This window comes from Trachinotus anak, unplaced genomic scaffold, assembly GCF_046630095.1.
Source record: "Trachinotus anak isolate AG129_WGS33_773 ecotype Australia unplaced genomic scaffold, CSIRO_AGI_Tana_v1 ptg000039l, whole genome shotgun sequence".
In the NCBI taxonomy this organism is placed as follows: domain Eukaryota; kingdom Metazoa; phylum Chordata; class Actinopteri; order Carangiformes; family Carangidae; genus Trachinotus; species Trachinotus anak.
Window position 1 is genome coordinate 1,781,074 of NW_027273890.1, and position 23,927 is coordinate 1,805,000.

A 23,927-nucleotide genomic window follows, 5' to 3' on the forward strand; every position below is an offset into this window, starting at 1 on the left:
CGGTCGGTGAGATACATACGTGTATTTATGAGGTTTTTGTTGTGGTTTTCCTCTGAAACTCCTCTTGAGGTTTTATCACAGATAATCTCTCTCTCTCTCTCTCACTCACACACACACACAGTGTTTGGATGTTTTCTCTTATCGTTGATCCACAGGAGAAACTTAAGTGTCGAGTTTCAGTCTCCGCTCAACATTCAGCAGCTGAAGTTGCAGGTTAATCTCCATCAGTGTCATGTCTCAGCTCTGGACACAGATTCAGATTTATCAATCAGAGCAGGGACAATGACTTCAGTCACAGCTCGCTGAGGTTTACAGGTGGACGTTCTGATTTCTGTTCTGTTGTAGAAATGTAGACTCCCAGCAGGTGGCCATCTGTGGCACTGTCCACACAGGTGAACTGTTCTAGATGTTATAGATGGATAGACGGATAGATAAACAGACAGATAGAAGGTCTCTGTGGGTTCATTCATGTCTCTGCCTGCTGGACTGGATCCAGGTTCAGATTTAAACCTGGATTATTTGGGTTTTAACTGGTCCCTGAACATAAGATCAGAGCTGATCCAGCTTTTCATGTCTGAGTAAACATCACAAGTCGTCAGTGTTGTACTTCACAGCAGTACTTCAGTACACTTTGAGGTACTTGAACTTTAACATAAAAAAACTTTTCTTTTTTTTAAATTGATAAAATCCTAATCCTTGTTACTGTAACAGCAGCAGTTCAGTGTCGTCAGGTTCATCTGATGACGCCTCCAAAGCTCGAAGATAAACCATGTCTCCAACCAGACCCCTCAGGTCACCTGGTCCTGTCACTGTACCCAGGATGTGATCCAGGTCTTCAGAGGGAGCTTCCAGTTATTTTGGTCCCTGTTCTGTGGTAGAACTATCAGAGGAGCTGAGATCAGTCACAGCTGTTTAAAACCTGTCTATTTCCTCAGGAGTTTGGTTTTACCTGAGTGTGTTTGTCTCAGTTCCTTTTATGCTGATGTTAAACATCTTAAAAGCTGCTGTACAAATAAAAAGAAATGCCTGGACCCGCCAGATTTATCTGGTGACCCACTGGTGACCCCTGACCCACAGGTTGGTAAAAAAGTAGTTTAAAGCAGCTCTGTTAGTATTTTTACCTGAGTAAAGTTTCCTCTGGATAAAACAGTTTGTTGATCCGTCACACAGACTAGTACAGTCTGTGATGTGATGTCATAAACTTACCTGTGCACCGTGTAAAGAGTGTGTGGTGTCTCAGGTGTGGCACCATGTGAGGAGGGTGGGTCAGACAGGTAGGAGGCGGAGCTCTGCTTCACCTGGGGAATTCCTCTGTTCTGATCATCAACACACCTGAGAGCGGGACTCAGATACAGAGCAGAGATCAGTCACTTCTTCTTCTCTTTATCTCTCTTCTATCTCTTTTCATCTCTCTTCCTCTTCTGTTTCATGTCTCAGATCAGACGTCAGGGGCCTCATCAAAGCAGGAACACCTTCAAAATGTGTTTATCAAACATCTGCACGCACATAAAATTACATCTCAGCTGCTCCATCACTCTCATTTACTTACAGACACGCCCCCAGAGTGACAAATATGGTCAACACATCCCTCTGAGAGTCTTGTATAAAACTTCATCTAAAGTTATTTTCCTGAACCTCTCACCAGACGTTTTGCGACCTGAAAATAATGAAGCCAAAATAAAAAGGTCACTGTGCTGTGACCTGTTGATCACAGTCATGACCCCGATATCTCTGAGAGGAAACTCTTTACTTTACAACCAAACAGTCAGATTGAGTCTGAGAGACGCTGAGCCACAGATACAGAGACACAAACATGGTGGAGATGTAAAAACAGGGAATATAAAGCCTGTAGTTGGACCTTTACTGCTGCTGTCTTATCAAAACCCACAGTTACATTTTATTGTTAGGAGACCTCTGATGTAATGATTCTGACCGGAGAAAAGCGTCATGATTGTGCTTTAACCTTAACCACATGTTTGTTATTGTAACTATGACAACATCCTCTAACCTTAATCAAGCACTTGATTTGACTCAAACCACAACCTTTTCCTAAACAAGTAGTTTTGTGTCTAACCACGTGCACTGAAAATGACCAAGAAGACGTGTCTTTGAGTCTGTGGCCCTTCATGTTATGTAGGAGGGCTCAGTGCCTTTTACACATCTATGTGAAGGGCCCATTGTCTCATAAAGCATCCGAATCTGAAAAATTTGTAACAAGTGTAGAAAATATTTACATTTTGTTTTTGGATATTTCTGTGAACGAGCTTCACAGTGTTTCTGTTCTGTAGGAGGATAAAATGATTTTAAAGAGGAGGCAGCCTCTCTCTCTCTCTCTCTCTCTCTCTCTCTCTCTCTCTCTCCAGCTCCTCCCAGTCTTTTATATTTAAATGTGGGACGAGCGAGCCAGTCTCACCTGCAGGTAAACTGTCTCTCTCCTCACTGAGTCTCACCTGAACCTGAGAATCACAGCAGCTCTGTCTGAGCCTCAAACCACCAGGAGGAAACCACAACCTTTGACAGAAAAGTAAATATCAGGCAGCGTTTGGAGGAGTCTGTGATGTTGTCCCAAACACTTTAAAGAAAGAAAAGGAGACATCTGGAGTAATTAACAAGGAAGAAAACTTGAAGTCATGAAAAGTGGACGACAGGTGGACGACAGGTGGATGTTTGCATCTTTATCCAGAATGAGAAAGAACTGTGAAGAGAGATGGACGATCAACACAACCACTTCAACAAACTTTCATCTTTAAGAGGATCTAGAACAACTTTGAGAAAATTAAACAAATTACAAGTAATGAGAAGAACAGGTAGACTGGTCCTTATTCTAGTTGTCTCCAAGGTTTGAAAGACAAAAGGCTGAATCTTCAGAACATTTGGTTTGAAGTAAAGGACAGATGACAGCATCTGTAGAACTTCTTTTTGTGGTTTTTAAAGACCAAAATTTAAAAATAAATGTTTGAGGGAGCTGAAGAAGTTTGATTTTTTAAATTATTTTGAAGAAAAAAAAACAGACGTGTGAAGGAAAAGTAAATGAACGACTTCTCTAAAAGAAGTTTGAGAATGAACGACAAAATTCAAAATGTTTAAGAAGCTGGGAGAGTTTGTGATGATCGTGAAGACAGATGAGTAAAAGAAGAAACTTCTACGACTTCTGAAGTATTTAGTCTGAACTGGTTCAAAGTCCAGGAAGATTTAAAGGATCCAAGAAAGTTTGTCTACAATGAAACCACGAAGGACGACTTGTCGAAGACGTCTCTGAAGCGTTTTAGTAAGAGGAGGGAAAATTTGTTGAGAAACACTGAACAACAACCACACAAGTGAAGTCTCTTCCGTCAGAACCACAGACTGATCCAGGACCAGATCTGGACCAACCTCGGCAGGCTGGATTAACCTCTGACCTCTGACTAAGGTTTGATTTTACATCTTTAACAAAAAAGTAAAGGAGTAAATCGGCTTCAGACACTTGTGACTGAGGACGATAAAACCACAGAAATGAGGGTCAGGTACTCAGGTTCAAGTAAAGGGACTGGAGGTCTAAAGCATCAACCATAAACCACCACACCCCCCATCTCTGCCTCATTTCCTGTCATATGCAGCTGCAGATGTTTTGATAATAATCTCTTTCAGATGTGATGATTTGCTGGTTTAATTCCTCAGTATTTCAACCTTTTTATAGACTAAATGTGAATTGATTGATTGAGAGCCCTGCAGACTGGCGACCTGTCCAGGGTGTAACCCGCCCTCACCCAATGTCGGCTGGGATTGGCTCTAGCCCCCCCCCCCGGTTTTGGATAAGCCATATACAAAATGAACGGATGGATGATTCACTGAGAAAATGTTAGAGTAAGTTGCAGCTCCACTGTCAGATAGATGGATCAATAAAGAGATAAGTCCCTGTAAAATCAAAGGCCTCAGGTTAATGGTCTCACTAAAACCTGTTTGAAGAGTCTCTTCTAATAGTTCAGTGATTGTTTGCTCTGGGTTTTACCTCTCAGGCTACATATACACTCCGCTACTTTAATGCTAAAGACCTGCAGACACTGCTCAGGGCCTCCTCATGTGTCTTATTCCTTACATTACTTACATTATTATTATAATTAATCTGCTAAAGAGATGGCAGAATTGAAATCATTTAAAGATCAGACAAGATGGGAAAAAAGTATTTACTATTTAGTATTTATACTGCAGTAATAACGCATGAACAATGCAGCAGTTCACAAGTAGTTCACAACAGTTTTGTAATACTACTACTCATTCCATCATAACATTTTATTATGACTGATATAAAATTCTAGATCAGGAAACAGGGACGGAGGCAGCAAGCGCCGCCTACAACTGCAACTATGACTACGCCCGCGACTATTGCAGCTGCGTCTGCCGCAACCAGAAACAAACAGAAACTTTCATTGTGTTTCTGTAGAAGAAAAAGGTTAGCTAACTGAAGCTGACACATCATGAGTTTTAATGATTAGAAATCATATTAAAGATTACAGAATTCGTTCACTGACTTGTTGGTGTCGTCAGTCTTTATGAGACTCAATCTGTGTAACAATAGACTTTAAATTATTTACAGCTGGTTATTGAACCTCTTTACACTTCTGACTGAACACTCTGTACAAAGTCTGGAAAACTGTGCCGCCGTGAAAGTTGGAATTAAATTTTTTGTCTGAGCCACTTGTTCTTTCTACTCTGGATATAAGGATTGAAGTGATTTTTGTGCGCTTTGTGATTTTTACCTTCTTTTAATTTAGGTTTGATGAAATCCTTGTGACAGAACTGATACGTCTGACTTTCAGTGAGCTGTTGAAGATCTGAACTGGATGAGATAAAGGCGAGATTTATGGATCATTGTTGCAGTAATGTTGAGGTTTTAGCACAGCCTTGATTAATCCTTGAATGCTTACCTCGGGCTGTTGGACTACATACTACTACACCTGCTACTCCTCAGTCTGCTTGTTTTTAAAAAAATATTTTTTGGGCATTTTTGCCTGTATTTGACAGGACAGTAGAGAGTGACAGGAAAGGGGCAGAGAGGGGCAGGAAAGAGTCGGGCCGGTCGGGAATCGAACCGGCACTTGCCTGCTAAGAGCATCAGCTCATGTGGTACGTGCCCTAACTGCTCTGCCATCGGGCCGCCCCCAGTCTGCTTGTTTTTAACATAGACTGTAAATAAAGATGGACGTAGCCTCTGTGACGTCACCCACAGGTTTCTGAAAAATGGTTTTGAAGATCAGAGTGAGCTGCTCCACCACTGCCACTTGGCAGTGCCTGACTCCGCCTGCCTACCATTCTTAATTGTATCAATTCATCTAACTCTGAAAAGCCTTTTCTGTTTGCTGACGGAAATAAAACAAATACCCACAATTACAAAACTGATCTTTCAGCCAGTAAAACTGTAATTTTTGAAACGATGCTACCATGACTGGACAGTGCTGCAGATGTTTACTAGCAGCTGATTAACACATCAACATTTCTAGCTCAGATAGTTTTTAGTTTTTAAAGATGCAACGTGTTAGCTCATATGCAGAGAACTTCAACAAGACTTTACACACAACTTAGAGAAGGATTTATGAAAAAGTGCGGCATGATTCTGCTGTTTATATTAAAACCTGGGTTTAGACCAGGTTTTAATGGGAGGTGTAAGTCAGAAAGGACATTCAAAAGATTATGTTTTTGCATGTCAGTATTTGTCATATCCTGATTAGAGCCTTGACTTGTCGATTTTCTTTTTTTTTTTTTGCAACAGACATTTGAATAACTACCACAGAGGAGGTATCTGATGCTGTCCTGACACAGGTCGTCTGTCAGTTGGACTTCTACAGACCAACGGGAAAATGGCGGTGAGCGATGTAGGTCAAGAAGCAGACCGGTGAGTGGGACTCGAACCCACACTGTTGGCAGTACACAGGCGGGATGTTGGCGTGTCACTCCCTACTTCTCACCTGGGTGCTGCTTGCTGTCAGCGTCCAAAGCCACAGCTGGAGGCCCTGCACAGGTGAGAGGACACTTGGATATTAAATGTCCCAACAAAAGAACTTGACCAGAACCTTTATTTCTTTCAGGACATAAAACAGTTTGGATTCTCATTTTCTCCAGAATCAGATGCTTCAGGCGGATTTCACTTTCACTTACGTGGATCCAGTACAGCTTCAGGTCCAGAATGTGTTAGCCTAGTTTACTACGAAGACTGTAAGCATGGGGAGCTGCTAGCCTAACTCCACCTTTCACCAGTTCAAAAGAGCCTCTGATTTACGTGATGTGTGTTGTTTATTGAGCAGGTGTAGAAACAGAAAAGTAAAAAGGAGGCAGTGGTTTTAGCTGCAGTTAGCATTGGAACTAATCATTGACCAACTGCTGGATGCAGTGACTGAAAGGAGCATCTCCAAACTCAAAGTGAGGTTCAACAACCTTATGGCAGGTTGAATACCTGCACTGCTTCATCTGTTCTCTTTAATCTTTTGTGATTTATCATCCTATCATCTTACTCTGCTCCTGCGATTAAGTTTTGAAATCTGTCTGTCCTCAGTCTGTCCGATGTGGCCGGTGTGTTTTGTGTGTTTCAGTCACTTCTCTGCTGCTTTGTGGCGCGTTGTTTTCTGTGTCTTTGAAATGTGAGATCTGTTTCTGTGCATGTCGTCCCCTCCCTCTATTCATCTTCCATTCATCTTCCATTGATCCCACTGCAGCAACAAAACAGATGTAGCCTCACAGGAGCTTAAAGGGGAATTCCTGCTAAAAACTAACATCGACCTGTTGCTGTCAGCTGATTCTCTCCTCACATTGGGTGTTCGTCTGATTACTGTTTTACCTGTTCTTGATGCTGCAGTGCCTCATTCAACGCTGCAAAAACATAGAACAATATTCAAAATATATTTCCGCAGATTCAGGGCACTCACATCTAGGTTTGAATCTTTTATTGCAAAAGTAATACACATTTTCTCCTTATGTGACCATATGTGAATCGTGTGTTCCTCTGTGACTCTATATGGTCTGACTCACTGGATCTAGGCTGTGGGTATACACCTGCCATTGGGCGGCTATTTCAGGTGGCATTCACGTCCCTTTCCACTTCAACTTCACTACGGGAAACAACAACATCCTACACGATGACAAGTTTTGATCAAGATTGGAATTGTCAACATGCGTCTTTACTGTTTTTGTGGCGTTTTCTTTACGAGGAATCAGCCATTTTCATGACAGTGTTTGCTCCCATGTGCAAATGTTCCACCAAAACAAGTTCCCCCCCGACACTATTCTGCAGGGAAGCTGCTGCTGCATTCTGGGTCCAGCACTGCCCATGACGATTGTGATTGGTTAAGGAAATACACAAGCCAGAACAGTTTTCCCCGGATAGCAGAATGATGGATTGTAATTTTAAATAGGATGTGCAGTTATTACTCCCTTATTCCCTAGAGTCTTGTTTCCTTCCACTTTGCGGACATGTAAATGTGAAATGAGATTGTGAATCGTGGGCTGTATTATAAAGACTTACTGTTGCACTGTTGTTGTGTGCATAGTGTGTGTTAACAGAAATTGTTTCCTCCTCAGACCTGCTGCCTCTTGACCTGCTGGCCAGAGCCCTTCCACGACCAGGACAAGCCCCACCCACACAGGTAGGACACAGGTGGGGAGGGAGGGGCAATCGATAAAAAAATGAGAGGATGAATGCAAGAACAGAAGAACAACCACCAATTGGTGGTAGATAAACAGATGATTTGACCAAGCAGGTGCAGATGGTTCAGTCCAGAGGGTCCAGAGGTCTACGATTGGCTGGCGCCATGACGACAGCTCTAAGTTTCCCCGCCTCTCAAATCTTCACCAACTGTGATTACTTTCCTTCTGAGTTCTCACTGGTGGCCACGATCAAGATACCAAGACTGAGACAGAAGGTAAACCAGTAGAACTGAACAGAACCAGGTTCCATCTGGTCTGATCTGGTCTGGTCTAACTTGTTCTTCTTCTTTCTGTTTCCAGAAGAATGAGTACATCTTCTCTGTAGTGGAGGACCGATCTGAATCACTGTTGCTGGGGTTACGTGTTTCTGAGAACCGCCTCCACTTCTTGATCACGCCTCCTGGTGCTGGTGGGCGGAGCCGGCTGAGCTTTAAGGATGTGGGATTGGACGATAACCGCTGGCACACCCTAGTGCTGGCCATCACCGGCCCATACGCCACACTGACCATTGACTGTGGCCTTCCTCTGGAGCTGTGAGTCACCGTCAGTCCAGTTCAGACCAGTTCAGTCCAGTATAATCTGGGTCACAGTAGTTCAACCTTCTTCGTTTTATTTTAGCCTGATCTCTTTCAGCCTTGTTCAGAGAGACTCATCCTGGATCAGTTCAGTCTGGTCCACTTTCAAGACTGGTTCATTCAGGGTCATCCTAGTCCAGTTTATACCTAGTCCATTTCATTCAGGCCCGGTCTGGTTCTATCTAGTTCATCCTGCTTCAGGACAGTTCAAACTGGTTCAGCTCACCATGGTTTAATGCAGTTTAGTCTGGTTCAGGTCCAGGCTCAGTGTTACAAGCTCAGACTGGTGCATTAACTGGTTTCCTGTCTCCCAGTAAACAGGTCCAGTCCTTCCCCAGCACTCTGAACACCAGAGGGGCCAGGTTCTTCATCGGCAGCAGGAGGAGGTGGAGGGGCCGTTTCTCAGTGAGTCTGTGATCAGGATCAGGACTTCAGTCAGCAGAGACCTTGAGGGTCCTGCTGTCTTCTGACTCCCAGTTAACCCAGTCTGCTGATTCACACTGGTCTGTCTGTTCAGGGTTTACTTCGTCAGCTGGTTCTACTTCCTGGCTCCGATGCCACGCCCAGACTGTGTCCAACCTCTGAGCCCAGTCTGGCCGAGCTGTCCATCCCCCAGGTCCTAAAGTCCACCCCTCTGCAGCCAGACCACCAAGGACCAGTTTACCCATACGGTGAGGAAAACCTGACCTGTTTACAAACCAGGAAAACAAAAAGCCACCAAACACCATGGCAACAGAGACAAATGAACATGTCTGAACACCATAAGAAAAGTTAGAGGAGCTCCCCGCCCTTCTTTAAAACCACTTTCCACTGGAACCTGTAGACAGAGAGGTCTATGGATCATCCAGAGCAGAGATTTTCAAACTGTCAGGGTGAAAGAGGTGGTCCTCCCTCTCAGAGTCCAAACTCAGTCAGACCTGACCAAATACAACAGTATTTTAAAGTGGTAGTGGCACTTTCACTGAAGTACAGGAACTGAGGATCCAACACTGTATGCATGTACTGTGTGTGTGTGTGTGTGTGTGTGTGTGTTTGTGCGTGTGTGTGCGTGTGTGTGTGTGTGTGTGCGTGTGTGTATGTGTGAGAATGTGTGGACTGTAAACTTCAGTTTGTGATTGTTTCATTGATTCAGTAACATGAGCTGGAAAATGACTGACAGGATGGAAGAGCTGCTTCCTGCCTCTCTGTGTGATTGACAGGCCTTAACAGATAGTGGTCTTATGTTTCTGTGTGTGTGTGTGTGTGTGTGTGTAAAGCTGGCAGTTTGATTGACAGTTGAGGTGAGTCCTGCTGTGTGATGTGTGTTTCCATGACAACAGTGTGAGGTCAGCCAGGTACTGAGTTTCAGTTTTGAAAACATCTTACAGGTGTGTTTGTGTTATTGTGTCCACCTCCTTCACAATCAGGACTTTTACTCGATATTTAGGAACATTTCAGATGAAACTGATCCATGTGATCATCTGGAGCATGTGGCCTAAGAAGACAGGGGCGAAAAGAGGGTTTCTATAAACAACTGACTGTAGTTTAAACAGTGTGATTAATTTGTCTGCTGCCTGAGGCTTAGAGAGTTAATGAAGTTCAGATTGAACTCTGTCTCTGATGGATATCAGCATTGAGCCCTTCAGTCAGATCTGACTCTGTACGACTCACAGTTCAGATCTGCATCAGGTAAACAGTCTGCAGTCTGTTATGTTCCTGCTCACAGCTGAATCCACTGCATAAACTTCACAAACTAGAATTCAGATGTCTCATTTTTTCATCTGAAAACATACAGAGAGTTTCTACTGCAGGGAAATTGTATTTCTATGATGAGACGTGAGAGACATTTAGACACAATTTCACAACTTTTCTGCCGTGACTCATAAATGAAGTCTGAAAGAAAATAACTAAAATATTTTATGAGCTGTGAGAATTTAAAGCTGAATATATATCTGAAATATCTGAATATCTTTCAAGACCCGAAGAGACAAAACTATTCTTGTATTTCACAAGAAAAAAGCAAACATGTTGAAACAAATGCCCTCCTACCTACCACTGTAAGCAGGAAACTAGCAGCTTACAATTTAGCATTTTAGCATTCCCTACACTTTGGGTTTAGGTGTAAAAACAACACGGAGTGAATTGTTGCTGTTGCTCAACTGTGTCGCTGAGCAACTGTGTCAACTGAACACATCACCCTCACAAATTCAGAAAAAAAAGTTTTTTTCCCAAACCTTAAGCAGAAACAGCACTTAGAGAGTTGTCTGGTGTGCTGGTGTGTTCTGTGTCGATCTGGATTGTGATGTTGATGGACAGGATCAGAATCACATCTCTGCTTTTCGCAGATGATGTGATTTTGTTGCTTCATCAGAACATGACCTCCAGTGTGCACTGGGACGGTGTGATGTGGCCATGGTTCTTAGCCAGAACCCGGTGACTGGCCCCTCCAGGTTTGGGGTGAGTTTCTGTCCCAAGTGAAGGAGTTCAAGTATGTTGGGGTCTTGTCTATGAATGAGGGTAAGATGGAGCGGGAGATTGACAGACAGATTGTTGCAGCGTCAGCACTAATGTGGACATTGTACCGGACTGTTGTGGTAAAGAGGGAACTGAGCTGGAGGGCAAAAATTCTCTCAGTTTACCAGTTGATCTTTGTTCCGACCTTCACCTGTGGTCATAAGCTGTGGGTAGTGACCGAAAGAATAAGATCACAGATACTAGCGGCTGAAATGAGTTTCCTTTCTAGGGTGGCTGGGCTCAGCTTTAGAGACAGGGTGAGGAGCTTGGACATCCAGAGGGAACTCAGAGTAGATCCACTGCTCCTGCATGTCAAAGGGAGCCAGTTGAAGTGTTTCGGACATCTGAAATGGGGTAGACCCAGAACTCGCTGGAGGGATTGAATATCCCATGTGGGCTTGGAACACCTCTGGATCCCCCAGGGATGCATTGCTGGGGAGTGGGACGTCTTGAATGCCCTGCTTAGACTGCTGCCACCGCAACCTGGATAAACGGAAGATTTAACCATCATTTAGCATTCATAGAAGTGTAGTTTCCTACACCGGCTGTTAACGGCTCACGTTTAACTCTTTTTTTAGCGTCTGACACTGACAGGCAGATGGAGGGTCAGAACCACTTGTTGCCAGTTGTTGGTACATAACACTACCTATGGTGTCATACCTTCAGCTGAGAGCTTTTTGGTGCCCTGATGTTGAAGTACAGTTGTGTATCTTTGGGGTAAATCGGTGGTGGTTTGCCTTGAGGTAGGTTGAATCTCATTAGCAGCCTCTCTGTCTCTATCCTTTCCCCTCAGGTGACGCCGACTGATGTGTAATGATAGACTCATCTCTTTCCGTCTGCTTGTAGTGACGTGTGGTTGAAGAAGCGACCTTCATTACCCTCACCTCATTAACTCAGAGCTGTCAGTTCACCTCCGTCTGTCAACCACACAATCAGATCGAGTTACTGTTTCAATCCAGCTGCTGAAATGACAAGTTATAAATGCTCTGTCACTGTGGGATTATTGTTCCTACAGAAAAGGGACTTTCCATCACAGTTAATGATGCATCACTGCTGCTGCACACAGCGTCTGTTGTGTGGTGCAGCTCATTAAGTACTTAAATACACAGTATATAACTTCTGCCTCTAGGGGTCTCTCAATCAAAACAATAACAATCGACAGCGTTGGGTGACATCATGAAATAACATGGGATCATGGGAATTGTTGTCTTCACCACAATCCCTCAGCTTCTCATGGTCTGGATCCTTCAGTGTCAGTGTTTCAGGAGGTTTTGACCTGGAGCTGAATTCTCCACAGAGGTTTCCTCTTCACAACAAACAGAGCAGCTGATCAGAACCAGTAAAAACACTGAATGAAACAGTTTCACATTTAAAATCAGTGATTCACTGACGCACTTCAGTGATGTCTCTGAGCGGCTAACATTTGCTCAGCTTTTTTCTCTGATAACTTCAGATCCAGACATCTGACAACTAAAATCCTTAATCTGGTTCAAATATAGAGCTGAAAACCACCAAGGCGTAAAAAGTGAATCTTAAGAACATTAAAACGTGACTTAAAACTGGATAAAAGTCAGTGTTGAGCTTCTGACTCGGACACATGCATATAGAGGATATGATGTCATTGACAGGCGACCAATGAAATGGAGCATTGCCTTGATTAAAATCACAGATTTCTCTGGTTTGAGAACTGATGGAAACATTTGTGATATTGTAAGATTACAACTCAACAACATATAGAATACAGGTGCTGTAGTTGTACTGACTCATCTAACAGCTCAGCTGTTCAGATTCATCCCTCCATCACCCAACAAAACACAGACCCCATGAAGATGGTTGTTGGTTTTTGTTCTTTAGAGGCAGAGGCCAGAGTGACTCTGGGAAATCCTCCGCCATGTTCAAGACCAGAACAGGGCCAGCTGTGGTTCAATGCTCAGAGGAAAGGCCTGTTCGTCTGTGATGGGCTCACGTGGAGAACACTGCTGCAGAGTGAGTCTGAGAGTCCATCAAGCATCTTTAATATTTACAGTGCAGTCAGGGTTGATGCAGTAACATGTTTTTTTGGTTGTCTCTATTACATATGTGGAAAGAGTGCAAAAGTGGAAAAAGTCATACTATAAAATTAAGTAGTAATTTTATGAGAATAAAATGAGAAAAATAACATCAAGTTTTTGAGAAAAAAATCACATTGTGAGATAGTTATGAAAAATACAAGAAAAAGTTGTAATTTTACAGAAAAGTCATGTCATGAGATTGGTGTGACTTAGAGTCACTCATTATAAGTCACAATGGATGAAGTTATATGAGCAGGTGATGATGAAATTTTATGAGAAAAAGTCATATAAGTTCATGATTATATAAAATAAGAAAAGTACAAAAGCTGCAATTTTACAAAAAGTTATGAGATAAAGTTGTAGTTTTACTATAAGAACTTCTCTCTCATTCACCACATTAGCCTTACTAGATTTATTTAGTTCTATTCGAAACACATAGCAGATGATAGTAATAATATACAATATAATATGATACTAACAGTAATGTGACAGCTGTCAGCTGAGTGGGGCTTAGAATTTTCTGATGTAAAAACCAGAAGAAGATGAGGAACCTCTGTGTATTTTATCTGCACTACATGATTAAATACTGTGTCATACCTCTGCCACTTGTTTGTGTTTCACCTGTCCTCAGATAAGGAGCGCCTGGATTACATAGAGAACTACCAGGACCTGTACACCAGCTCAGAAACCTTTGACGTCGAGGTCTTCTCCATCCCGTCTGAAGGCTTGTTCATGGCTGCAGCCAACAGGTAAAACAGAGAGACAGAATTTCATGTAAGGACAGTGTCCTCTGGGTCTCCATGGTAACCCTCATGTCTCCTTCGACAGGGACTCTGTGTCTGGTTCAGGCATCTACAAATGGAGAAACGGGTCATTCCAGCTCTACCAGAACATCAGCACTCAGGAGGCTCGAGCCTGGAAACACTTCACCATCGACGACAAGGTGAGAGCTGCTCCAGCTCAAAAAGGAATATTAACAAGTAAAAAAACTATGACAAAAAATACTGGTTTACGAAATTTTTTCCTTCAACAGCAAAAGCTTCGTAAAACAGTAACCTTTGAAAATGAACTGTGCCCCTATGTGTTACAGTTTCATGAACTAATTGCTGTTTTAATGTAAATGAAGATTTATTTAAAGTAGGCTAAATAGTTGCAATAAAAATGTACAATGGAAATATTGTGTTTGTTTTGTCTCAAATCAAACCATGTCACTAACCTCTCTGACTTCAGAGGCATCAGGGCTCAACACCTTGAATTTAAATAGTTCCCTCAGGCATCTTTCACAATAAATAACAGACGACTGCTGAGTGAACTTTGTACAGACTCATTTTCCATTAACCTCAAATATTGCTTGGATCATTATAATGACATGCAAAGAGTGGTTAGGTGTGATACCTCACCAGAACCAGGGCTATTGATGTGTTGATTGACAGTATGATCTTATTGTGTTGAAGCCAACTTATCATTGACTGTTCATCAATCATGTCTTTACTAAAGGTTTTAAACCCGTCCCAGTTGTCTGGAGGTACGGGATTGGTTTTACACACCAGCCTTTCTTCCACTGTTACAGCTGTTTTTGACCTCTGGTTGACCTCTGAACATGTGACCTCTGAATCGTTCAGGCTTTTACCTGCCCAGGAACAGTAGAAACAGTGTGTTCACTCAGACAGAGCAGCAGTTTTAAAAGGTCAAAGAAGAAGAACAGGAAAAGAGAACAAACACAGCAGCAGCTGTTTGAACTCACCTGTTCACATTGTGTTGGTTTTGTTTGTACATTATAGGAGGTTCGCACACCAACACACACAAACAGGTGTTAACATAAAGCTCTGCAGATATTCAGTGTTATAGAGAGGAGTGGCTGTCAAAGGCCATCAAAGACAGAAGTCATGTTCTTCCGCACCAAACTGGAGAACCATGTCTTTATGAACCTTTGTCCATGACGGCAGAGTCCAGTTGAAACAGACATACAAACTGTTGATCTACGTATATTTACTGGAGAATTGAACCAAGAGGATCAGACCAGGGGGAACAGAAACTGAGGGCATCTACATATAGTCAGTGGCCAAAAGTATGTGGACAAGACATGTGCTATACGTGTCAAGCATGACAAATAAAAATATTAAATGTCATGTTTTTCCTGCTGCAGATTTTCCTGGTCGTGGCTAACTCCAGGGAGGCGGAGCCTGAGCTGTCCATCGTCTATTGCTGGAATCAGCAGTGGCAGCGTTTCCTTCGTTATCAGACTCTGGAGACTCATGGTGCTCTAGACTGGGAGGCCTTCCAAATCCACAACCACAGCTTTCTGGTGGTAGCCAATCACAGACGAGGTAAACAGGAAGCAGGAATGTCATAATTTAAGCATAAATAAATGACTCAATTCTTTGGTTGGGTCCAGATGTCTAGAGAGTTTCAGAGTTTGACAGAACGTCAACGGGGATGGCCAGCTGAGGGTCTCTGCAGGCCCGGCTCTGTGTCGATCATGGCTCTGTAGAGGTGGGCAGCTTGGGTGATTGGCATCTCTGAGACCAACATTTCCTTCTTGGGGCTCTGACCTCTAGATACCTCATGGCAAAAACAAGGCGAGTCCCAAGGAAAGGGAAGAGGCGTTAGATTTTTTTGATGGTTTTACAGGTTGGTTACTGTCTCCAAAGTCAAGAAACAACTGTGAAAAATGGTAATTTGTACATTTGCAATAACAAGTGGGCAGCATGTTACAAGGTTAAATGAGGGCTCTTTAACCCAGTGTCCTGAATAGTTGAGATTTTTGGAGATACAGGGTTTCCAACTAACATGATACTTTCTGAGCAGTGGAGAGAGCTCGTATCCCCTCATCAGTTTGTCCTGTGTGAACACTCACATGTCTGTATGTGTGAAATCACAGAGTTTATTGAACCATTAACATCAAACACACCTCCACCTGCTCTAGTGTGTGTGTGTGTGTGTATGTGTATGTGTGTGTGTGTGTCTGTGTGTGTGTGTGTGTGTGTGTGTGTGTTTCCTGTGAAGATAAAACACACTCGTTGATCTGAGCTGAAAAGAGGGAAAGATTGTTTATGATCTGACCATCAAGAAAGAGAGCCAGCTGATGCAGGTGTACTGTGGTTAGATAACACACACACACACACAGCATGTCCACAGCCTCTTTGTAATTGTTTCATGACAGTCTGACTTTTTGAGGTTAGGAACATTGAACTTTTTTACAGCCAAGTTTTATTTTCTGACGCATTGTCACTAAGACGCAAAATTTAGAACCTTACCTGTATTCCATTCAAATGTTAAAAAATTATTAACCCTATAATGCCAAATGCATCAAATTTGATACAAGCATTTCTGAGACCTATTGCATCACCTTATGGTAAAAACTTCACTCAAAACCCTCTTGTATCCAATCTGGTACTTGTCTTCCAACCCCTGGGGGATCCCTTTATCACTACAACAATTCGAACACAGTACACGGGACAATCCAAGTTGGCCACCTTCAGATAGTTCCCAACTCACTGGATCAAGGTAAAGAAAATTGCGATTTTTACGATTTTCCAGTGACATTTTCTTTGAATTTTTTTGTAATATTCTAACATGAACACTTAATCTGTTGAAGCAAGTTATAATTACATAATTTTTTGCATTTTAGTATGTTGTAAAATCGTATATAAAATTCGGAAAAACCTATATGCAAATAATTTTTGGTAATTTTTTTTTTCAAATTTTGTGAAAGGGCCAAATAAAGGTTCCAGATTCAAGAAATCAGAATTTTCTGTCCATTATTTCTGGGGTCAGGCATTACAGGGTTAATTTTATTTTAAAACTAATTAAAACTAATAAGTTTTAAAATGAAATTAATAAAAATTAAAAAAAATTAAAAATTGTTTCCTCAGAGGAAGATTCTCATTATGACCAAGCTTCAACCACCCAGAATGAAAAATTAAGCCAACTCCGTAGAGCCAAAAGCTGCAGTTCCTCTAACGACCACTGGCTCCAGCAGTGAGTCAGTCCCCACAGACTCCCATGTTCAAATGTCCAACTTTACAGCAGAAAGAAACATGTTTACAGCCTGGTACAGAAACTGTTCTGGTCTCTAGAGATCATTTCCTGCTTCATGACGACTTTACGGCTGAATTTATACAACTCACCTGTTTACATTTTATTAAGGACTAAAGTGGAGAATGTTATGAGCGTATCCTTGCCACAAATCAGCATGCACCACAGTCTCAGCTCCACACACGCCCCACCTCTTTGACCGTATTTGGATTAGCTGGGAGTTAGGTCGAGTCAGGCACTGCCAAGATGGCGATGGTGGAGCAGCTCACTCTGAGCTTCAGAAACCTGTGTGTGACATCACTGAGGTTACGTCCATCTTTATTTACAAGGTATGGTTATGGCAGATGTGGTGGTGGGGACATGTCCTGCACCTAGATTTGGTCCGACACTGCTTAATGACCCGGACCAGGTTACTGTTGTCTTCTGTTGTGTCTGGTGTTTTATTACAGTTTACATTATGACAGTGTCCCTGTGTGTCCTCAGCCAGAGACTCCAACCACAACATCCACAGTGTGATCTACAGGTGGAACCCGAACACAAAGGTAACCCGAGGACATGTCCTGTTGTCCTCGTCTCTCTCTGGTCTAACATTTTATCCCATTTCTGCATGTCCTCTCTAAGTCTCTCCTAATCCTCTCCCGTCCTTTCCTTTTCCTGACCTCCTTTGTCTCCCATTCTTTCTGTCTTTTTTCTTTTCCTCTCCCGCCCTGTTCCAGCCAATCCACCTCTTTCATCACAAATGTCCCATCATTTCCTTCCCTTTGGTTTTCTCCTGTCTTGTCCTCCCTGATTATCCACATATCTACTGTAGTGTCCTCTCCTACTTTGTCCCATCCTCTCTTGTTTTGTCTTTTCCTGTCCTCTCCCACACTCTCTCTCTCTTCCTCCCCTGTCCCATCCAAATTCCTGTCTTCGTCTGTCCTGTTTTGTTCTAACTCCTCTTGTCCATTTAGCTGTTTGAGGTGAACCAGACTTTGTCCACGTCCGGAGCGTATGACTGGGAGTTCTTCACTGTCGGACCGTACCACTTCTTGGTTGTCGCCAACACCTTCGACGGTCAGACCACCACCATCAGCTCCACCATCTACGTCTGGCTGGATGGCTGCTTCCAAACCTTCCAGAACATCCCGGTCAGTGTTTGTTGCCTTTATGTGGTAGATCAGGTATGGTTTGGCCAACATCTGGCTCCGGGACTTTGTGTGTGACCGTCCTGATCATGTCACTTGTTAAGTTTTCATCCAAGCAGCTGGATGAAGTTCCTCTATTTAGGATTCGAGAGTTTCCAACTTTGACGCCCTTGAGTTGCGTGTTCCAAGAGGATATGAAAACCACACTGACTGCACCAAACTTCACTGACATTTTGCTCATGTTACAACAAACAGAAACTCATGACATCAGAACAAAACACTTCATTTGCCAAAGATGTCAAATCTCTACGATCTTTTGTTACTATTATTAAAAGACCTTTTCATGAATTATAAGATGTTGATTTAGTGTCTTGAATCAGAATTCTGAGATATATAATTATTATTTGTAATTATGAGTTTGGAGCTCATAATAATATTGAGTTATGAGATCTTTTCCTCATAATTATGAGTTACAAACATGGATGAGATTTTTTGATAGTGTAAGATCTTATCTCATAATCATGAGATCTTTTTAATGTTGTGACGAATATTTTTTTCATTAAATCTTTTTATTTTAATTATTATTATTTTTGAGATCATAGGAAGTGCTGTCAGAAAATTATCTCCTAATTGTGAGATTATATTATAATCTAATAATCTTCCGATCACAGTAGGTTTCTTATTTTAACCCTGATTATGCAAAACAATCTAATTACTACAAACTCTTTATTTTGTTATTATTCACAGTGTCATACATGTTAGGACAGAAAAACAAAAAATGCGCTGTGAATTTTAAAATCTTTCTTGATTGGATGTTCAAGAGAGAAGTTTTAACCAAAATAGGAAAAGGAGTAAGATCTTAACGACAGTTCCTGAACTTCACTGTAGCGCCACCCTCAGGACAAACTTTACGTTGTAGCTCCACTCTGATAAATCAGCTGTTGGTTGTTCTGCCTGTTCCTCTTCTCTTTCTGTGTGATCCTCCATACCTGTACAGGTGAGTCCCATCAGACGCTGAGAGTTCAGAGCAGACAGACATGATGAAGAGGATGATCACAGTAATCACAGTGAATCAGACGCTACCAACATGACGACATCCAACCACAAATCACACACAGATAAAAATAGCCTGCTGACTCACAGCTGCAGGGAAACACTGAGGGTTCAGTCTTAAAGGTGGAGTACGTGATTCTAGTCGGATGTTATCAGATTCAGTGACTTTCTCCTCAGGGTCACAGTCACACACAGTTCTGGCTCTGTAAATGAGAAACAAGCAAAGTGGCTTGGACCAACAATTCCAGCCAGTCACCAACAGGGGGTGTTCATGCTCATGCACAAGTCCTCGTAGTTGCGATAGCCAGTCCGACCATGGTGGAGAGAGAGTTGAAAGGCATGAAGATGGAAGTGACATTTGCTTTGTTTCTGTTCGACATTAGCTTTGCCAATAGGTCACGATTGTTTTGTCCTGTTTGCTAAAGTTTCTGATAGCTAACCCCAACAGGTCAGCTAGCAAGCAGGTACCAGAGTCAAATTTGTGTGTTTGATAAAGTTAAATTAATTTCTCACTGATGTTCATCCAGTTTGCTAAGATGTGTTGTTGGTGTGATGTTATAGTTATAGAAGCAGAAGACGTCTGAGTATTACTGTCTGCAGCTGAGAAACCGTCTCATCCTCTCTGCATGTTAGCTTAGCAGCAGCAGCTATTGCCACAGTTTGCTGTCTCATTGTTTGCTGTGTATCATGGTACGGGTCCGTACAACATGTGAAGGGTTTAATAGCTACGAAGACCTAAACACACAAGTTTACTAGCACAGTAGATTTATTTGGTTGGCTGCATAATTCATATTGTTATGCTAGGTAACGTTACCTTCCTTGTAAGTAACTGAACAGCTAACTCTCTCTAGTTTTTACTCCGTTGTGTTTGTGATGCCATGTTTGTGTGAATGTTGCTTGTTGATGACTTTTTATATTATAAGTAGGGCTGTCAAACAATTATTTTTTTCTTAATCGCAGTTAATCACTGAATTTTAATAGTTAATCACGATTCATCGCATTATTGACAGTGTGAAATAAAGAATCTTTGGCGGCACGCAATTGACACAATAAAAAAAAAAAAAAGCGTTATGCTCGGTCCTTAATCTCATCGTGAATAATGTGTTAATGCTGACATTCATTATAAGGTTTGTTTGGCTTCAGCTATGAGAAATATGGGGGGGCTGATGGTAGGGGTTTTTGTTTTACTGTTCAAATATCAACAGTCTTTCTGAAGAATCACTTACTGCACCTTTAACGCTGCATTTGAAGTGGGATTGTGATGTTTTCTGGCTTAAAGGGAAATTCTGTTTTTTTTACCTCATACTGCAGTCTATTTTCTTTGTAATTAGTCATTACAACCACACTGACTCCGGTTTAACTTTATTATCTCACCCAGTGGTTCCAACCTGTTTGGATTATAACCCAGTTTCCTGTTGACCCCACGTCACAGGTTGTAAATGATTAACTTCTCAGATTATTTCATTAAACTTTACTGACTTTAAGATTTAAAGCTCACTCTCTTAACTGGATGAAAGCAGATACTTTCTTCTTCTCGTGAGAAGAAACATGAGTTGGAAAAAACGTATGTTTCTTGTGAAAGGATAACTTAGTTTTTGACATCCTGGGTCTTGTTCTCTACTTCTGTCTATCATAGTGACTTCCTGACTGTTTGGGCTTGGACTCATTTCAGTGTCTTATTATCGTGCCTTTGACTTGTCTCATATTCTTAGTGTTTTCACTCGGACTCGTCTTGACTGAAGCCTGTTTGGACAAGATCCGGACTCAGTCTTAAAACTGGTTGCACTAAACCCGGACTCAGCTTTTGTGGTCTTGTCTTCGGACCTGATCATTTTAACAAAATGCAACAAAAAATATAAAAGCCGAAGAAAGAGAAACTTAACTTTTTGAACCACATCACACAGTTGACCTCAGTTCATATCAGATCACTGAACAGGACCCAGCAGACCTGCAGCAGGTCTCAGGTGTTTACTGCTGCTTCACTGATTCCTGTAATAAATGTGAAGGCAGGACGTCCTGCAGTAAAAAGGTCAAACAGTGATAGAACATTAATATGATGACAGACATTCACATGAAAGCAGATCCATAAAATCAGATTCATGAAAATGTGTTTCTTCACTTCATCTGTTCAGTTAGTTCATGAAGGAAATGAAACCCTCCAATTAAAAAGCAGGAAATCAGAGGAGTGTAATTAATGTGTGTATGTGTGTGTGTGTGTGTGTGTGTGTGTGTGTGTGTGTGTGTGTGTGTGTGTGTGTGCGTGTATGTGCGCTGATGTGAGGGGGTTTCCAGCTGCAGACTGCTGTTAGGACTCGTCTGTCAGGGCAGATCATCTGACTGAAGAAAGACTTTTATTGGATTTTAGAACCACAAAAAACGTGTTAAAGCTTCATGAGACCAGCTGAGCCTTTAATTTGACTTCTGACAGAAACAGTTGCAGATCATCAACAGGCTGTTGACACCACGTGGACCAGATGAACAGATACACCTCAGTCTGGTTCAGAGGTTCAGACCAGAGATAAACACCTTGCTGGTGTCCTCTAGAGGCTGCACGAGTCATTACACCTGGAACAAAAACACACTGGTGTATTTTCTGATTATTGAATTTCAGCGGCTGAATTTAGAGACTTTACATGTTGATTTTAGAGTCCAAGTCCCTCACTGGAACCATCTCCTCTGAAAGATACTTGCCAAAGTTGTGTGACGTTTAGTAAATATTTAGTCTAGCTTGAGTTAGTTTAGTTTCAGTTTCAAAAGTTAAATAGTCTTTTCTGTAAAGTCTGGCACTGTGATCACATGGTCCTGACCCCAAACCCCCTGACTTACAAGTCCCCCTAAACAAGAAACAACACCTGTCATACCTGAGTTGCTCCTCTCTCCTCAGACGGTGGGAGCGACTGACTGGGAGGCTTTTCAGATTGACGGCAGGTTTTTCCTCGCTGTCGCCAACAGTCAGAGGGTTTCAGACCACGGCCCGAGTCCCTACAGCATCAACTCCACCGTGTACGAGCTCAGCATGCTCACACAGACCTTCATCCGCTTCCAGGACATCCTCACACACAGGTAACTGTTGCAGTGTTTGTTGCGCAAATAACACATTATAGTGTTATCTGCACATTGGGAAAATTTATAAAGGCCTTATTACCTTTTAATTGATGCATATTACAAGAACCTGAATATAAAGTGTGTGTTGTTGTTGTGGTGTTCAGTGCAGTGGACTGGGAGTTCTTCACCATCGGAGACGAGAAGTTCTTGGTGGTGGCCAACTCTTACGACGGCAGTTCGCACTCTCTGAACAGCGTTGTCTACAGGTCGGTACTTCCTGTCGAGGGTCAGAGGTTTGTCAGTGTCTGTACAGACTTTGTGTATCTCCAGGTTCTCATCTCTATGTTTGTGTTTTCAGGTGGCAGGGTTACGAGGGCTTTGTTCCAGTCCACAGTCTGCCGACGTTCGGCTGCAGAGACTGGGAACACCTCAGCACTGATGAAGGCTCCTTCCTCATCTACTCCAGCGCCACCTCCAGACTCAGCAAGGTCTTCAAACTCAAGACCTACTGAGCTAAATCCATCACACTGTGCAGGGGACACACTTCAGATTGAAAAACCTACAGAAACACTGAGCACAGAGTTGGACTTTTAAACCTTAAAACCAGCTGCAGGACTTGACTTGACTGAAACTGCAAAACAACTTATAATTTACCACCTACATTGGGTCACTGTTGGCATCCATGTTTCTTCAGGACTGAGTCTTCAGTGTGAAATCCTGCTGAGATACTGTTTGAGCTCCACGCTCTTCATCTCTCTACAACCTTAAAATGAATAATTATCAACCTGATTTATTTATGTAGCACTTTTCTTAAATAGAGTTTATAAAAGGTCATGTGAAGCTCTACTGACAAGGACAGTGCCCTCCAGTAGAAAAAGACAAACATTTTAATGAGAAAAAACCTGATGGTGGGACTGGATGGTTTCTTAGATCATCATTAACAACTGTACAAAGCTTCAGCACCAAGTCCAGTGTGGTGCTACTTTTACATTCAGGTTCACATCACACTGGTTTATATTAAAGGCTCAAAGTGAAGTTGTATCTCATTCAAGGTCTTCAAGGTCTAGATAGGTAGCTAGATAATCAGACAGTTTCTACAGGAGGTGTTCATGCACCATCGACTGCTGTCTGATGAGCAGTTTATGCTCTGATGGAGGACCTGGTGGACAGTGACTCTCTTCTTCTTGTTTGGACCCTCCGGCTCTCTGTCCTGGTGGCCGGTCGATCAATCGGTCAGATTTGAACCTTTCTCTAAAAATATGGGTAAAGTTACTTTACTTTGAGCTCAGTGGTTCCATTTAAATGAATTGGTTTCACTCTGAGATGCTCTGACCAGGTGCTCAAAGTGGGATATTTTCAAAATAAGAGCAGACTGCATTTTGAAGGCTCCACACCCTCAAGAATTATTCAATATTTGAAAGCTGAAGAAATGTTTATGTTTTATGTGAATAAGCTCTGATGAGAAACAGATCAGCTGTTGAAAATGATTGAAACAGATTCTGATGTTCAGATGAAATAAAGCTGAATAAACATTTTATTTAAACATTTACCTTTAAAACCAAAGAAAAGCTTTTTAAAATCTCTATTTAAAAAAAGTGTGTGTTTGTGTGTGTGGACAGTTTACCCCAGCAGAGCTGATGTGTGTGAAACTGCAGCTACAGTCAAACTGAACACAAACTATAAAACCAGGTGTTTTTTGGAGGTTGTTGATATGATCAGAACATTTGAAAATATTCATTTGGAACACAAGATATTTTTATTTCACAAACACTTGAATTGAGTTGTTTAGAAGTGTGTGTACTAAAAGCAGAAAAGAAAAATATTGATGGGTTAAAATGTGAGACATTGTGTGGGACTGAAAAAATACACAC

At 42.0% G+C, this 23,927-nt stretch overlaps 1 protein-coding gene across 1 annotated transcript in view; it reads left to right on the top strand.

The window, feature by feature from the left end:
* The first annotated feature begins 2,402 nt into the window (after positions 1 to 2,402).
* Positions 2,403 to 23,927, top strand: part of LOC139614979 (thrombospondin-type laminin G domain and EAR repeat-containing protein-like) — a 22,136-nt gene continuing 611 nt past the window's right edge. Inside the window, exons 1-16 of the mRNA XM_071472705.1 lie at positions 2,403 to 3,409; positions 5,747 to 5,995; positions 7,549 to 7,613; positions 7,728 to 7,889; positions 7,975 to 8,207; positions 8,564 to 8,654; positions 8,767 to 8,920; positions 12,597 to 12,728; positions 13,425 to 13,542; positions 13,622 to 13,736; positions 14,940 to 15,120; positions 17,315 to 17,373; positions 17,785 to 17,961; positions 21,896 to 22,074; positions 22,221 to 22,322; positions 22,415 to 23,927. The exon at positions 22,415 to 23,927 is cut by the window's right edge and continues 611 nt beyond it. Coding sequence (XP_071328806.1) covers positions 5,914 to 5,995; positions 7,549 to 7,613; positions 7,728 to 7,889; positions 7,975 to 8,207; positions 8,564 to 8,654; positions 8,767 to 8,920; positions 12,597 to 12,728; positions 13,425 to 13,542; positions 13,622 to 13,736; positions 14,940 to 15,120; positions 17,315 to 17,373; positions 17,785 to 17,961; positions 21,896 to 22,074; positions 22,221 to 22,322; positions 22,415 to 22,568 — 2,004 coding nt within the window. The 5' untranslated portion in view covers positions 2,403 to 3,409; positions 5,747 to 5,913 and the 3' untranslated portion in view covers positions 22,569 to 23,927. The remainder of the gene's footprint in view (positions 3,410 to 5,746; positions 5,996 to 7,548; positions 7,614 to 7,727; positions 7,890 to 7,974; positions 8,208 to 8,563; positions 8,655 to 8,766; positions 8,921 to 12,596; positions 12,729 to 13,424; positions 13,543 to 13,621; positions 13,737 to 14,939; positions 15,121 to 17,314; positions 17,374 to 17,784; positions 17,962 to 21,895; positions 22,075 to 22,220; positions 22,323 to 22,414) is intronic.